Source organism: Diadema setosum, chromosome 7 (genome assembly GCF_964275005.1).
Source record: "Diadema setosum chromosome 7, eeDiaSeto1, whole genome shotgun sequence".
NCBI classification, from domain to species: domain Eukaryota; kingdom Metazoa; phylum Echinodermata; class Echinoidea; order Diadematoida; family Diadematidae; genus Diadema; species Diadema setosum.
This window is the reverse complement of record NC_092691.1, coordinates 35,295,960-35,313,611: the sequence shown is the minus strand read 5'-3', so window position 1 is coordinate 35,313,611 and position 17,652 is coordinate 35,295,960. Positions and strand designations below refer to the sequence as shown.

The following is a 17,652-nucleotide window of genomic DNA, read 5'->3' as shown; positions in this document are numbered from 1 at the left end:
ATCCCCCCCCCCCAAAAAAAAAAAAAAAAAAAAATGTGACCAACTCTTCACAAGATATCAATATGCTGATTATGACTGTAACTGTATTTCTGAGAAACATTGAATGAAGAAAAAATCCAATTCTTTCCTTGTTTTCTACAGTCAGAAAAGAAGTTTGTGTTTCTAAATCTTTTCCTTCATCCCATTATTTTCTCTGACAAAAGATACAGATAGATTAATAATTTAAATACCTATTTAATGAATTTGCAAATCTTTAGGTTTAAATCACACTTGTTTAAAACAAAGAATGTATCTCCCCAGAAAATTTTGAGTATCCATACTGTCAATATCTCATTATGAGCACTTTCACAAATTCCTCAAAAGCAGCCCTGCCTGGAAGACAGTGCAGAAAAGAGTAAAAAAAGGCAGAAGGACAGTCAAGTATTTAAAGCAAAACCTTAACAGACAAGGGCACCAAGCACTCTTGGATGACACATATCAAGGACCAAAGAAAGTGCATCACTACGTCAAGCTGTATTTCCCCACAACAGAACTTTGTGACAAAACCAGATGACAGAATACCCCAAACTTTGAGATTTTTTGTGTGTTTTTTCTCTCTCTCTCTATCATCGCAAAGATGCCCTTAACTGACAATATACATGTATTGTCATCATCTCACTACTTTTACCTCTGACTAACCACACACCAGTGAGCAATTTTGATTTTTTTTTTTTTTTTTTTTGCTTATTGTTGCTGTTGTTTGCTCTGATTACATATCTTTGATTTCCGCATAGGTGGACTCCAGCTCCTGTTCAGTGCATCTAATCTTCTCATTCATCTCCTCAAGGTCCTCTGTGGGAACAGAACCAGCCATGAACAGGTTAATCAACACATGAGTCAACATGTGATAATCGATAATAACATCAACAACAATGACAACATCTCATCTGTGAACTCCAGTGGGTCTTAACACTGAGAGGCTCCAAATCCACCCCACCCCCTTACAACCAATCTAAAACATGCTGGTTGATTGCCACATTTAAAGGGGAAATCCAGTCCAAATATAAGTTAGTCTGATAAGAAAGAGTAAAATATTACGAGTTCAACGGTATAAATTTGATCGAGAATGGATGAAAAATAAGGAAGTTATGACATTTTGATGTTTTGCTCATCCAGATCATTTTGTAATACTATCTCCTGACAGTTGTAAATTAGTCACGCTTTCTGCAACCCATGGTCCATTTCCCAACACATCACACCATGCGCTTTCAAAAATCTTCACCAAGGGCTTTCAGTGTTCACGCACGACATCTTTTCAAACTGGTGTTCTCTTGCAGAAAACAATACTTGTGACAGCTGCCGCCAAAGCAGCATTTTGTCATGCCTGGCAGTCGCATTCTGGGTAAAGAACATCTTTCAAAGCTTCAAATGCTAATGAGGCTCAGCAACAACAGTTCCACATTATTAAAATGACAAGGGGGTCTACTTCGAGATGAGACGAGAAAGTGATCGAGGTCCGACTTACTCTCGAGAGCATCCAGCTGATTCTGGAGGGTCTTCACCCGGTCTTCAGCGCAACTAGCACGGTTTAAGCACTGCAATGAGGAATGGGGAGCATTTTCAGGGCAACAAGTTAAGGCTTCAGTGAGTACAATACATTTCATTCATTTCATTTCATTTATTTTATTTTATTGTCCACAAAATGGAAGGTCTTTAGGAGTCAAGCGGCTTACATAAATACACATAAAGTGCACATTTCAAAATGAAACAGTAGATAACAACACACAAGTCACTAATCCATACATAAATAACAAAGAAAAACTGAACACTCATAACAAAAAGAAAATTTACTCACTGCATTTTTGGTTTTGTCGATTATCATGTTGGTGGTTTTTTTTAATACACATAGATTTTATAATATGGGGGGTTCTGGGGTCCAATGGAAGTACCAAGGGAGTGGTGAGCGCATGGTAACCGTTTGTACACATACAGTTTGTATATACCTTATCACCCCGGCAGAAATGCTTTTTATGTTTGGTAATGCATTTGGCCATGTGCTTTAAAGAAGGAGGTGAATGTGTGAAAATTGGGCTCCAATGTGGTCAAAGATCAAGAATGGGTTTACCTCATCTAGTTCGCATTGCATAGTGTCGATCTTATGCTGGTATTTCTCCTCGTCGTCCTGCATCTTGCAGTGGGAGGCGTGGTAGGACTTGTAGTTGTTTCGTAACTGGTTCAGCTCTTCCTGGTTGTCCTCGAGGATGCTGGGGGAGGGGCGGGGAAGACGAAGAGATTTTAAATATTAACAGGGAATATAAACAAAACATCAACTCTGACTAACCCATGCTAAACAAATCCAGGAAGTCTTTTAAATATGGAAAAATCCATTCAGACCACCCAGAATCCATGTCTCACTTTTATAAGTTCTGCTGTACATGTCATGGCATTACTACTATTCAAACTGTCCACTGTGACAAATTAGTTTCTAATGATGTATTCATCACACTTTTATATAATTTGAAAAACTAAAATTCATACATGGCCTTGGAAAACTGAAGTGCGTGCTCTAGTTTCTGCTAGGGTGAGGAGCGCCGCGTAACTGGAGTTGACGACGTCACAAAAGGCTTCTACAATATCAGGAAATCGGGTGATTTTCAGCATGCATACGTATGGGCAGAAATCACTGGTCTCTATGGAAGAGCAAGATCAGTGGTAGAAATGAGCTGCTTGGCGGAGGCCTGCACTCTCAGAGTCCTTCTGCAGTTCTCACAGTTTTCATATTGTTTACACTTGGATCTACCCTTTGTTCATCTTTATTTCCTTACAGCTAATCATATTTATTACCCCACTTCATCCCTGCTTGAGTCCAATTGCCAGCAGTACTGTACACTGAATCAAGATCCTGTAAATTGTTGCCCATTTGCATACATGTATTTGGCAAACCTTTTGCAGGGGCAGATCCAGGAATTCTGTAAAGGGGAGGCACCTTTTCAGAATTAAAGGGGGGTGCACATGCCCTCCTATTGTTTTACCTTTTATTTCTTTTGTTTTAACGAAAAATAAAGAGGGGGCGCGCGCCCAGTGCAAACCCCCTCCCCCTGGATCCGCCACTGTTTTACGTAACCCAAGATTGCAGACAAATAACAAATAATGACCCAAGATCCCACACAAATACTACTAATAACAATGACAGCTGGTTTTTATATAGCGCATTTTACACTTGTGAAGTATCTCAATGCGCTTTACAGACTATTATTATCCCAGTCACTGGATACATTATTTCTAACCAGCACTGACAGTGCTCACTCTCCACTCCCTGGGGAGCATTCCAGCCAGTCGCAGCCGTTTACAGGCTTGCACATGCTGATCAACCATCATAAGCTTTCTCATCCTACCGGGTACCGGGTGGAGAGCAGCAATGTGGACAAAGTGCCTTGCTGAAGGGCAAACGTGTTGGGCTTGGCATCGGCTCAAACCCACAAACCATACTACGCTCATGTTGTTCACAGACAAGCGCTCTTATCCACTCAGCCACAACACCTCCTGTCTAATCATGTCTAAAGTCTTCAATCACTATTAAAATGCTGCACATAGGAGAACATGTATTACTTCCGGATATACATACGTTTGTTTTGCACGACAACAAATTAAACCAGGAACATTCATTGATGTATCCCTCGGGAAGGACATGTATGATTAGTAAGAACCATGTGAGCACAAGTGAAACCAGTACTTGACAGAAATAGATGATGGTAGAGGCAGACAGATAGATTATGTTGAGAGGGAGAGAGAGTTCACTGTATCAACCCACTGGCCACAAGGAGGCCGATATTACATGTATATTACATTGCACTACAGCACATCACTAATGCACCCTGCTTATTCTGGTTTCCACACTATATACCGACTACTATGGCCGACTACTATGCGTCTGGGAATTTTCTATTTGACCATTGTCTTCAACATGCTTTCTCTGATCTGTTGGAGAATTTTTGGATAAAACGTATATCTTACCCCATTGCCTTTTGAAATAACTTACAATGAAAATTCTGGCATGGGGGATGTTCCTCATATAATCAAAATAGTTTCATTGTCTGTCATAAATTAACTGTCAAAAAATGTCTACTGACTATATGATTTCACATAAACTCCAACCATTCCAGGATAATTCTATGATCTCTGAACAAATGTTACCCCCATGAAATGAGAAGGGGTGTATCAATACACTGACCAGCAGGGTGCTACATAGGCGCTTGCCTGATTGTCCAGGGCAAGTGAAAATTCAAAGTAGGGCAAATATTTTGGAACAATGACACACAAACACACACAAAAAAATGCTTGCCTGAATTAAGAAAGCAAAAAGTTTTGAAGCCACACTTTTTTTCACCTCTCCCCCTTCAAAGTCAACCATACAGAAGCTGAAAGGTAATGGCAGTTTAGTGATGCACGCACTTAAATTTAATTTCAGTGACTCTCCAACACTAACGGGTGAAAAGTCCCAATGCACTGCAACCGCATCAGGGCAATTATCCCCCGAGGGCAATTATCCCCCGAGGGCAATTACTCCCTGGTTAAATACTGGTTAGTGATAAGGTGAGAGTAAAGATTAGGGTTAGGGGTAGGTTTAGGGTTAGAGTCTGAGTTAGAGTTAGGATTAAGTTCAGGATTAGGATTAGGGTTAGGGTCAGAGGAGGGGCCTGGGGTAATTGCCCTGGACCCCAATGTCACACCAACACTTGATCGAACCAACTTTGTTTCTCCAATGCATTTAAGCGTGTGAACCAATATGTGCTCTTTATTCAAATGATTGTGTTTTAGCAAGTCCCTGACTTACAAGTAATTTTTTATATCATTTTCTTATATCTTTGGACTTTCTTTTCAAGCAAGTAGAATTCATGTTGGGACAAGCATTCTGCAAGTTGAAAATCCGCTTGCTTGACCAGGCGAATGCCAAAAAAAGTTATGTAGCACCCTGACCACAGTGAATCACTCATTTCCTCTCAAAAAGGTGAAGTTGATATGGCAGCATTTGTTATTTCGTCCAAGTTCAATTTTTGACTCTTAGGGTCCATCGTTCATTCGTTCATGAAAAAGTCTCATGAGAGACTTTTTGCTCACAAGACACACTTATGAGAGACTTCATGAAATGGATTTCACTTCTCTTTGAAAGTCTCTCATAGCTACATAGTCATGAGTTACTTTGGGCATTCTGAGATTTATGTACAGACTTTTATGTGATGACTTCATAAAACAGACCCCTGGGGTGGTATTCTAAAATCCTTCCTAGGAAGAAATTTCATCATAAGTCAGGATTTCTTCCTAAGTGGTATTCTAAAAATCTTCGTAAGTTTCTTCCTAAGTCTGTTCCGAAGTTTTTTTTCCTGTACTTAGGAAAAAACTTAGGAAGGGGGCAGGAGTACTGTAAAACATGATATATTCGCGGCATGAATTTGTCGCGAATTGGAACCGACGGCCTTTTTTGCGGCATGAAATTTTCGCGAACTGCCACTGGTATTCAATGTATAGTGTAGACAAGAACTTTCGCGTGCATTTCAATTTCGCGAATCTTGGCGCTCGCGAAATTTGCGAAATTAAAATGCACGCAAACATTCCTTGTTTTACAGTATGCAAATTTCTGACTTTGGAAGAAGTTGGTATTCTAGAATGCACTTAGGAAAGAATTTTAGGGAAATATTTAGGAAATTCCCACCCCTGTCCTATGTACGTTGTTCAGAATAGCAAGCTACAAAACATTGTGATTGGTGCGCTTGTCATTCATGCGCGCAACATGTACTATGCGCGAAAAGGGCGTGAGAAAGGGGACATGCCGCGCACACGTGTATTTGACCCTATGTCATAGTAATATACGATTGTCATTGGTTGGTCCCTTATGATACGGCATTTCGTATTGGCTTAAGAAAGGATGTGGGCAGGGATAAGGATGGCCTAATTTGCATTAAGAAGTCCCTAGGAAGAAATTTCAGAATACCAATCCTGTCCTTCCTAGGCACTTCCTAAGTTTCTGACTTAGGAAGAAACTTAGGAAGATTTTCAGAATACCACCCCTGGTTTAGTCAATTTACGCTCTTCTCTCTTTTCAAGGTACCTCTTCAGGTGTATTCCCATGTCTTCTGCCCTCTCCAGTTTCTCTTCAGTATCAGCTACTCGTGCCTGGAGCTGTGGGAAGAGATTTTCAACATGACATGCTCAACTGCACTGTAATTTAAACAAACTGTCATGGAGGTGGGGGATACCAAAACTACAAGGACAAAAATGAAACAAATTAACCCACAAAAGAGAGAAAGAGACAAAAGAAAATCGGCTTAACTCTGCTCTTATACTTAATAATCACACGCTAGACATCATCAAAATGAATGCTGATACTGTATACACCATATATTTAGCGGGTCTACGGTGTTATGCAAATTTTTGCGAATCGGGACCTCCCGACGATATCGCGAGTGGTTAAATTTGCAATCATGGAGTACTGTACTGAACTGGGAAATGTATACTAGTACATGTGCATCACACTTACATATCGGGATCAGAGTCATTATTTTCGTATGTCTTTAATTTCGTGAAAGCACCCGACTCACAAATTTTGCAAAAGTAAAAACCTTGTGAAATATTCAGCGTATACAATTATAGATATGGCATGGCTACAAAACTCAATTCAAATAAAGATTTATAATAGCGATGGGGGGATCTGAAGTTGCTTCATCATTATAAACTTCAGAATAGTCTACAAAGGACTCATATTTCTATTCTTCTTACATATTTCAGGGAAGCTGTATGGTGATGACATTATGTAATCAATTTTGCTCATGTGATTACGCTTAGTTAAAACTTTCAATTTTAAGAGTTTTCTGATTTTTCTGTCTACACCATGATAGAATTTTACTGTTCTGTTCGTTTGATAGTACTCTTGCTACACAATGGTGATTTTTTTTTTTCATTGTTCTGGTCAAACAGGGTACAATTTTACATCTTTTACCTCATTGTTGAGTTGGTCCAGCTGCTCAATCTTATTCCGCTGGTCAGTCAAAATCTGCTCTTGATCTCTCAACTATACCAGACAGAAAGAGGAAACAGAGACTAACTCTCAATACAATACATGTATATGCAATCACAGATAATGGTAGGGCTCCATCAGATCATTATCACAGAATTACACATGTAACCTATTCTACTACATCCACATAATCTACAACCATATAAAATCTCGCTCATGCATAACTATAAAACATGAGAGAGAAACACACACACACACACACACACACACACACATACACATACACTTACACAGAGTTGTGTAGTGGTGTTCTAGCATGAAATCTTTGCATTATTGGAAATTAATACAGAAAAAATGAATAACGACGGATACTGATGATGCTCATAATGAAAAGATACACACAGTATGTACAGTGTTTACACTTAAATCACATAATCTGAAATAACTATTCAAGCTGGCAACTGTTGCAGAACAGTTTCACTCTGAATAAATTGCAGTTGCAGCTCTCTATCAATCTCTCTATCATTCTATGTGAAACTAGACATGTCGCTATGGCAACTGGCCTGCCTCCCCCATAGCGCATGGCTCTCCCAATAGGTCTATAGCATGTCTTGACAATGTGTGACAACAGTTTCACACTTAACTGGCAAAAAATTAAAAAGGCATATTTGTCATAAATGCGTTAAGTGTTCAACTTTCCTTGAATAGGTTTACTTGGATGAATGGCTATATTGTTCAAGAGAGTAGGAATTTGGGGATTTGAGGATTCTTACTTGACCTTTGACCCTTTTATAAGTTTATGGACGGACAGACGGATGGACAACTCGAAAACATAATGCCTCCAGTGACACTTCATGTCGGAGGCAATGCAGCATTTAAAAAAAAAAAAAAAAGGCATAAAAAACACTCCAAGGTTGGCCTCTAACTTGAAGGTCATATATTTCTTGTTTAAGACCTTTCTGACAGTAAACATGGTTGAACCACTTCCTGCAATACTGTGTAACTGAAGGATTAGATTATACATGCCCTCACATGGCAGCATCTGACATGCCACATCAAAGCTTTTATCTTCTTTACTATTTTGGAAGTTGCATGGAGATAGCACTGCTTCCTTTCTGCTGGGCCACTGTCGGGACTAAGGAAGTCCATTAAAGGGAGACACCAACCAACCATTGTGTCTCTCTTTTTTTCAGTGTTTTTTTAATATTTATATCAGGCATCTGCCTGCATCTGGTCGACTGTCGCAACCAAAGAAAATTTGTGAATAGCTGTATGTGTCCATTGAACCTAACATACACTGTACTGCCACATTCTGCACACATTTTTTTTTTCTTTGTGCGTTATAAACAAGTTTTCCTGCTGCCTATGTTAGAAAGTAACCACACAATACTTCTTGCATGTACCTATTAAAAGCCAATGTAGGCTGAAAGGATGAACACAAACAAATATACATAATGAAGCTCTAGATCCCCCCAAAAAAACAAACAAACAAACAAACAAACAAACAAACAACCAAACAAACAAACAACACACACAAAACTCATCTCATTATACATAAATGGAGGGGTGTAAAGAGAAATCAGAAGTACATGCCACTGTTTTTGCTTTACTGATTTCACACAAAAGTAATAAAAGATTGGGCAAAAAGTTACCTTTTTCTGACAATACAGGACTCACCACCTTGTCTGAAAGTCACCCCTGAATATCTATCATTCATTCTTGATTTACAGTTCATATGAAAAAAAAAATCTGATAATATTGAATAAATACCTACAGCTAAATGTTTCATGAAACTACATTGTATTGTAGGTAGGCTTACATGGCGTAACACTCATACAGCTTTTTTGTTTTGTTTTGTTTGTTTTTGCTTTGCTGTTTATATGTTATGGAAGGTGAATGAGGGTGTCAAGGGAAAGTGTATGACCTTTAGTCTACACTGGACTCAAATCTACAATTCCATACGTAGTCTGACCACCTTACTCAAACACAAATATGTGTACCTGGTACTTGTCCATGTTTGCTCAATATGCTTCTGATGCAGGAACACATGCCATACAACACTGGCTGAGAAGTTCATGACAGCCACTGAACCACTCGGTGCTATTAGAATCAGTGACAGGAAACCAAGCATGTAGTTTGACATCTGATAATCAATACACTGAGCCTGACGATGTTCACATTGTGTAAACAGTACTTGGCTTGTGATACTACATTGTGTTATTCACGCACGGATTTCATACAATGGCTTCCTAACGCAAAGATTTCATGTGAGCAGCTTTCATTCAATGTCTTCACAGCAGCCACATCCAATTTTCAACATTTTCCATTGATATATTATATCTCTTATTTTATATGTTACGCTGTATTCCTGATATGCCCCATTTCTCTGTCACTTTCCCTTGCACCATTTTGGGAAAGCAGAGTTATGCATAATCTGCTGACCCAAGACAGGGCTGCACATTAACCCATTTTTTTTTTTAACCCGTCTAACCAGTCTGTCAGTCTGTTGGTAGGTACCCAGTTTTTCCATATTTTACTGGTCCATTCCTGAAAGAAGTTACTGGTCCGACAGTGATTTTTATTGGTCAGGGACCGTCCGACCAGTGCCAGTGTGCAGCATTGCCTATTATGACGCACAATTATGAAAACAGGCCACAATAAATGGCACAACACATGCTTCTCTTGATACTGAATAATCATAATAATCAACAGTGATTATATAGCGCATAACACATAGTGCATATGTCCTTATGTGCTTTAAAAAAAAAATGGAAAAATTGTACAAAAACATACAATTCCAATTTGTTTTGTATTTAAAATGTCTGAGTACCACGTTTCACACTCACAGTATCAAAGGACTAGTGGAGTGTTTGTAAGTCACACCATTCACTTTTGCTTCCGGTGTGCAGCTTGTAGATTTTACTGGTTCAGTCCCAAATTTTATCTTTCTAATTTTTTCTTTTGGTGCCTAGCCAATATAACAGATCTGCTAGGAGATTTCTGAAGTCTGTGTTTTACATATTTGTTTAGACCCTATGTCATGAAAAAGGTTTGAAATGTGCTGGGCTCCATTCATAAGCCCTAAATCTATCCATACTTTTCACAAGTTCAAAGGACCAATTCACCCTGCCCAACTCATATTGAAGACCCTGGGTTACCACAAGTGTGGGAAGGCTGGCCCGGTTCTGATATATTCGAAGATTCCCATAATGAACTATTGACAGCTTTATCACTGAACTACATGTACTGTACATATGTAAGTGCACACCGGTGAAGAATCTTGACTTGAGTCAACCGCAATCTATGAGCCATGCTTTGATGCCATATTCGCTGACACGCGGCTGATGGGTGTTTTTTGTGGTTTTCAAATGGCCTCTGTGGGCAGCGAATTCAGTCAGACCACCCATGTTTCCCTGTGCTACCAGGCTTTAATGCTATAGAGACCATCATCGGATTCAGCAGCCAATCCCAATTTGGTCATGGACCAAAAGGCACTCCCCACCGCTGATATACAAAATAAATTGGCATGATCTGAAAAGATTGCCTAGTTAAGCTGCTGTGGAAAACAATAACAAACCAACCACAACAAAAACAACCCCATTCCATCGGCCATGCAACTCATCAAGGGGAAAGTGCGTGACCCAGTCCAGCACATGCCAGTGATACCAAGGAGCCTCTGAAGCTCCTTGGTGATACCAAGCGCTCATTCGACTCCTCAAACTTATATCACAGATGGTAGCATACCTACATGGACTGGGAAAAACAATGCCCTACTTGTTTGTTACTTCTTGCACCTTCTTCATGCACATGGCATTGGGTAGCTTAGTCTTGACACTAAACTCTTGTGAAATTTGATTGAGGAGTACAGTGCAGCATATATTAAAAGCTAAGATACATATCAAACTCCTCTCCACAAAGTACCGGTAGTAGGATTTGCACAAACTTGAAGTCTACAAGCTGTTCAAAAATACTGTCGTGCAAAGTAAAGAATGCATAGTGAGAGCTGATACATCACACATTACATGTGCATAAAACCCAAAGAGAAACATATTGTGCGCACGAGTCATATCCCCTATAATGAATCTTTGTGTATCATCAACCTCTGTGGTCAGCAAATGTTATGTCTGGCCCTGCTGGATTGGGGTAAGAAAAGGAGAAGCTATGTCAAGAAGAAGCAGTGTTACTGGTAACCTTCTTTTTTTTTTTTTCCTCATGCTTTCTTTTTGGCTGATTGGCTATCTATTAACCCGGCGTTTACATTAGTCCATGGCAAAGTCCCATGCTGCAGGACTTTCCCCTCAAAAACCATAATGTGGACGTTCATTAGGATTTGTAACCCTGTCCCTGCAAGGCAAGTCTGGTCCGGAGGACAAAATTTGGAGGAGAGGGTGACCTTAATTGATAGTGCTCAGCTGTATTCATCGAATGTGTGCATGCGCAAAGTCTGGTTTCAAGTGGCAGGGCTCACCCCAAGCACCGACTGGCCCCGCAGCTCGGGGACAGTTGAGATAGCAGTGGGGATGGTCAGTCATAAAAAAGATGAGATCTCCAATGACTGTCCCCTAGCCGACGCAGGTACCAATGTGAACACGTTGTAAGGTGCACCCCGTACTCTTGGTATGTGGCCATACCCAGAATGAAATGCACCTTATAAACAATATATATCACTGTATATCACTTTATTCAAATCAAACAGCATGACAGAGGTTACCTCCTTCCTAAAAAATACTCTGAGAAAGTTAAGGACTACATAATTAGGATTTGACAACAATTGATTTTTGATACATGGGTATCCTTTGGACACACAAAAAATCCTCAAGCGGCACAGTAATCAAAGTAATATCATCATGATAAAGTATGTAGTGAATGGTAGGGGTGATTCCCAAAGCGAATATACAGAATTATGTTCATATCGAATGGGAACCATAGTGGTAACTAGCATAAGCCATATATGTATTCTTTCTCCATGTTGCAACTTGAAGCTCTGATCTCCAAACTTCAAATGCTATCTCTGTAAAAAAATCTCTCTAGCCTTAAATTACAATCTAATTACCTTTCGGTTTCATCTTATCAACAAATCCTTACCTTATCACCGACTGACGTTTCACGAGCTGTCAGCACTTTCACAGTCCTGTGAATAGAGAAAGAAAGTATAATCAGTGCTTGAGCTTTATGGTTGCAGGGTTTAGCTTCACGAACCCTTTGACAACAAAAATCTCATCCTGGCAAGTAAAACTGTTAGCCATGAACTGAAGGGGTATTTACTAATTGATGATAAATAAACGTTGAATAAAAAGTAATGTCTATCAAAGTCTCTATGCAGTGCTAGATGAGCCCCTACATGTACATGCCAGTCACAGCTAGAGCTGCCCCTCTACTTACATGTATGTGTACCCTTGAGCATTGTGATTTAGTCAACTTGTTGTACATGTTATGTATGTTTAATAATAGTTTATTGCTAGTATATTGCCCATTGATTGCTTTTTTTTTTTTTTTTAATCTTTTGCACCATATTTGCTGTTAACACAGTCTGATCAGCAATACGAGAGCTGTATTAAGAGCAGAGGGTAGCAAGACATTGTTTTATGTCAGCAGCACAGATGCTTCTCCCCTGCGTTCTGAAAAAGGCAAGTCAAGTGCTCTTTCATTATGCTTGAAAAATGAATGTATGTTGAATTCCCTTAATGTTTTCTTATATCGTTGTCCTGCAGTGACATCATAAACTGTTGCAGTCTTCTCATCCAGTGATGGCGCCACCCAAACATAGTATGTAATTTGAATGGATAGTTCTCCTAAAAACTTCACTGATGTGTTCTACTAATAACACTTGCTGCATTTACTGAATCCATATATGTGACCCTGCACCTCAAAACAAACAAAAAGTCGCCAGACATGAATTTTTAGTTAAGACCATATTCTAAAAGAACAGACTTTAAGCTTTAAAATGATGTATAACTCAAATCAAATGGACTCTCCTAACCTATCTAATTATTGGAAAGAAAGCACAAACTCAGGAAAAGTGTGAACTGAGAAAAGAGGCTCTGAAGTACAGTGTCTATTCAAGCGCTTAATCTTTACCAAACCGTGCTGGCTGTGCGATGAATGGGACAAAAAACAGGAAGTAAACCACCAGAGTAACAACAATGAAGGGATTATCAGATTAAACTGAAATTGACCACGCCTCATTAACACATTCTGTCCATAATTAATGCCAATTTTTAAAGCAGTAGCACTATCCTTTCAAAAGTTATTAGAGTTGAAAGTGAAGAGTGTGGACAAGGTTTTTCAGAAATGAAAAAGGGATTCTAAAGACACACCTAATCACACTATTCTACCAAAAATGTTTGAGATAAACTGCTAAAAAAACACACTTTCCCGCCCGTTTTATGATACCAAATTTTAGCATAATGTAAAAGAAGACCCTTTCTTTCAGAAAATTTGAAAAAGTCAAGTTCGGCTAGGTTGACCCATTTCACTTATTTTCAGTCCTCGCGCAAAATCAGTGTGTGCGACTTTATGTTCGTTTTGAGGTGCACGGTCACATATGTACAATAATGTATTTTGGTATCACTCCCTTTAATGTACATTCCTATTTTATTTGTGAAGGTTATCACCTATTTGCAGCATGATTTGCCCATGTTTAAGCAGAATGGTCAGTTTCCTCACCTGCATCAACTAACACACAGATCAGAAGTAGTGCATGCTGTAGACTAAATTACACAAGCATACTGTGCATAACTGCATTATATTTGATATAGAGATTGCAAAGGGAATACACATAGCGGAAATTTTCATGCAAGCAATTCTGTGTGCTTGGCTGGGTAAGATGAATTTCCCATGTTTTTTATTTTGTGGACAGTCGCAAAAATTGAGCATCGCTGCCACTGCGGCACACATTTATGGTAAAAGGTAATTGCTCCACATTACAACAGCAATATTCACTCATGCTTGTGAACAAAACTACCAATAATATACACTGTAGCGTTTACACCACCTACATGTACATGTACCCTGCAATCAAAAAATCAAAATACATTTAACAACAAAAGCAAGGACAATATATGAGCACTTCTACGTTTGCGCTAGCATCATATTGCACAAAATGCTTGAAAATTTCCACTTTTGCAGTAAAACAATTGGCCAAACGTAGGGAAATCAAAGCATTCATGGCCTCACCTTGCGTGCTCATCAGACTCCCTCTCCACCTCATCAATCCTTGCCTTCAGCTGCTTGTGCTCCTCTTCCATCTCACACTTCCTGTCTTCACCAACCATCAGCTTACTGTTCAACTTCTTGGCCTCATTCTCGGCCTGTATTATGCACAGGATATGAAATATATGTGTGTTTATACATATGTATCCTTTTCAATTGCGCTATATTTCCATGATCCAACATAAAGGTAATACAATTACAAAGTATAATTCGATTAATCATAATAACAATTCATAAGAAATACAAATCAAAAGGTTTACAGAATAAATGAATTAATTGAATATGCAATGATATTATATTCAGGCATGGATATTCAGATAATTATATTATATTCAGACATACAGTAGATACATCACATATACACTATACTACATAGAGATACTGTAAACAGAGAATAAAGAGAGACAGACAGACAAGGGGGAGGGAGAGAGATAAAAGAATAAGATTAGATTGATATGACTGAATGCTCACATTTCAAATGTGAGCTGATAGCTATAAATCACACAATCAACCTTTTTTTAAGTGGCTGCCTATAAAATCATCATGAACCAACAGTGATCGTTATGGACAAACCTTTCCCAGACATTGTTTCATTGTTTATAATGCAATAATTTACAGCTCAATCTAAAAAAAAAAAACTCAAAACTATAATACTCTGCTGACTGAGCTGCATACAGACTTTTAGATGGGCCGATGAAACCAAATAGTTCAATCAATTCTCAAGCATGCATTGCACTGTATGTTTGGGAAATTACGTCTTCAGCAAATTACAAACACATACAGAAACTTTTTTTTGTGTGTTTTTTTCTATTATACAAAAACTATTGACCATCACGGTAATATTTTTTTTGTAGATATCTTGATAGTGATCCATTACCAAGATATCTTTGAAAAATATCACATGGTCAACAATTTCTGAATGTGTTCAATGTTTTTTTCTTACACTGGTGTCTGTGAGAGCGACATCTTTACAATTTTTCATTTTGTCGACATACTTGAGGATCTGGTCTGACAGTGGTCCGACAGTGATATTTACTAGTCTTGCATGGCCTTTGAAAGTGCAGCCGATTGCGTTCCGATTAGTCAAATATGGCCATGCAAAAGACAGATTTTCCGTACGCACACACTGCATAAAATCTTTGTTTTCAGTAAGTTGCGAATTGTGTATGTCAATATTGATAACAAAAACATGAAGTCTAATTAATGAAGATTGCCCTTAATGAGTCTGAGGTGACAAAAATGATGCCAAGAATCAAAACTCAACGCGATCAACATGTTCACTTTAAATGTATCAGACCTTCCTGGTACAGCTCTGTCACGTTTTTTACAGTGACTGGGCTGTGTATACCGGGTAGTTATATACTAAACCACATTGTAGCTTAGGACAGCAATTCATCCATAGCAATTCATTACTCAGTAATTGCTTTTGGCCGCACTGTTTGTCAATAAAAAGGATTCTTTCACTTAGTGTGACTCAGTCCTCAAGACAGCAGATTGCTTGTCAAATGCAAATGGAAGAAATTTGTGTTAAAAAACCTGCACCAAGTTTTAATCTCTCAACTTTCATGCCAAAACTTGACTGCACACAATGTCACATGTTTAATGGTCAAAATTTTATATTGACGGCTTGCTTAGGATAGTTTTGAATATAAATTTTTGAGCACAAATGGCATCCACTGTCTGAAGCACCACGCCACAAACCCTCATCCAGTTGCTGAACAGGCTTTGATGAGAAGCACCGTAGAAGTAGAAGTACATGTAGGATACTTTTGATAAAACTTTGATGCTTGAAAGTTTTTTTGAGACAAAAAAAAAAAAAAAATCAAAGCCAGATGAAAGTATTGATCAACTGTTTTAGTGGATGATAAAATCTCTCATCAAAATCTCAACAATGCCTGACAAGAACCATGATATCAAATTTTATCTGCCTTAATTAAGTTAATAGTCAAATACTCATGTACACACATTGAGAGACACACATGCACACACACACTACATCCCAGTGCTTGGCTTAATTAATCCCACACACAAGCACACAGTACGGGAACAAATGCACTGCACTGTGCTATCAAACTTTTGGTCGGTGCCTGATGATGTGGGCACCAATACTCGAATTTGCATGCACTACTTGATTAGGATTTAGGGTAAAAATCATGTATTGTTGACCATTGATAATAATATTAAAAGTATGTGTATGCAAGCAATTAAGCGCATGAATGATTATCACGTGATTATGTATGATTGCCCCATTTCCATTTCATAGACAACTGTGAATAGCGGCCCATTTTCTTTTGAATAGTCATTGCAGCTATTATTAATATTAAACTTAGTTATCGTAAATAGTATGAAAAATAAAAACTTTGGTTCTATAACTAAAGAATAAATGAAGTGGCCAGATTAAAGATGCTGGCAAGAACGAAACTCCTGTGCACTAAGGAAAATTATCCATTCGGCATTGTTAAATTGGTTGTAGAGCAAGCCACATCATTTATTTTTCCTTCTCCTTCTTTCAATAAATGATAACTAGGTTCTACAGGAAGGCCTTCTGAGCAGAGGTGTAAAGCAATGGTATTTCTAGTTAGTAGGCTACTAGAGTAGGAAAGGGGTGCAGAGAGCAACATGCAAAATACAAATACAATGACAATCAGCATGATTATTATTAAACACAGAAGATCAAATCAGACCGGTATCGACAGACTTTCGTTTCCTAACCATGCTAACACTGGTAACAGTTTAATCCTACAAAATCTTTTTGTATTAACACAGTTCAATCGTTTACTGGTTTACTCACGTCTTCTGCTCGCTCTATGTACGTCTGAATTTCAGTTTCCAGCCGCCGAATTTCAGCGTTGGTATCGCTCAGGTCGGTCTTCATGGCATTCATGCGGTCCCTGATTCCAGAGATTGAACTCATCTTGACTGATTGATTACAAGTTGTACTTTAAGAAAGGAATTCCGGAGTAAAATCAACTGACAACAACGTCGATGCTGATGAAGGTGTATTGATAGACTTCTACGTTGTTGAGGACTGTTGGGGATGGGTTCTTATGATCGGTGTACAAACGTAATCCCCACCTGCTGAAATCCAAAGAGACTGGTCTGAAAGTAGAACCTAATTCACGGTAAATTTTCTGTTACGCCTGAAAACAGAATCAGGAGGCGTTACTACTTTTTCTTGCAGGTAATGCAAGTAATGTGGTCGACAAATCATGCGATATTCAGACAGAAATTAGTTGGTTTCTCGATGGTTCGGCTTCTCACTCCACAAACACGAAAGGGACGGGAACCGGCTGTCTACGCTTTCTCCACTAGTTCAGTACGCGCGGACGCCTAGCCTGTGTACTGCATGCATGAGCTCGACGCCTGAACGAGAGGAGAGGAGTGGCCCTCAATCAGCTACGCACGGCAGCGTTGATGGCGTGCATGTTGGTTCTTATCCTACAAGTATT

General features: G+C 38.9%; 1 protein-coding gene across 2 annotated transcripts; it reads right to left on the bottom strand.

The window, feature by feature from the left end:
- Nucleotides 1–27: 27 nt before the first annotated feature.
- LOC140231310 (uncharacterized) lies at nt 28–17,503 on the bottom strand. Of its 2 annotated transcripts, XM_072311461.1 has the most exons (9): nt 16,995–17,503; nt 14,168–14,301; nt 12,077–12,122; nt 6,974–7,045; nt 6,086–6,156; nt 2,105–2,243; nt 1,563–1,574; nt 1,505–1,521; nt 28–831 (listed from the first exon to the last, which is right to left on the bottom strand). In XM_072311461.1, the coding sequence occupies exons 1-9, from the start codon at nt 17,115–17,117 to the stop codon at nt 822–824; spliced, it is 624 nt and encodes a 207-aa protein (XP_072167562.1). In that variant the 5' UTR covers nt 17,118–17,503; the 3' UTR covers nt 28–821. The 2 variants fall into 2 exon arrangements, with proteins under 2 accessions (XP_072167562.1, XP_072167561.1); XM_072311460.1 differs by having other exon boundaries at nt 1,505–1,574.
- Nucleotides 17,504–17,652: the final 149 nt, after the last annotated feature.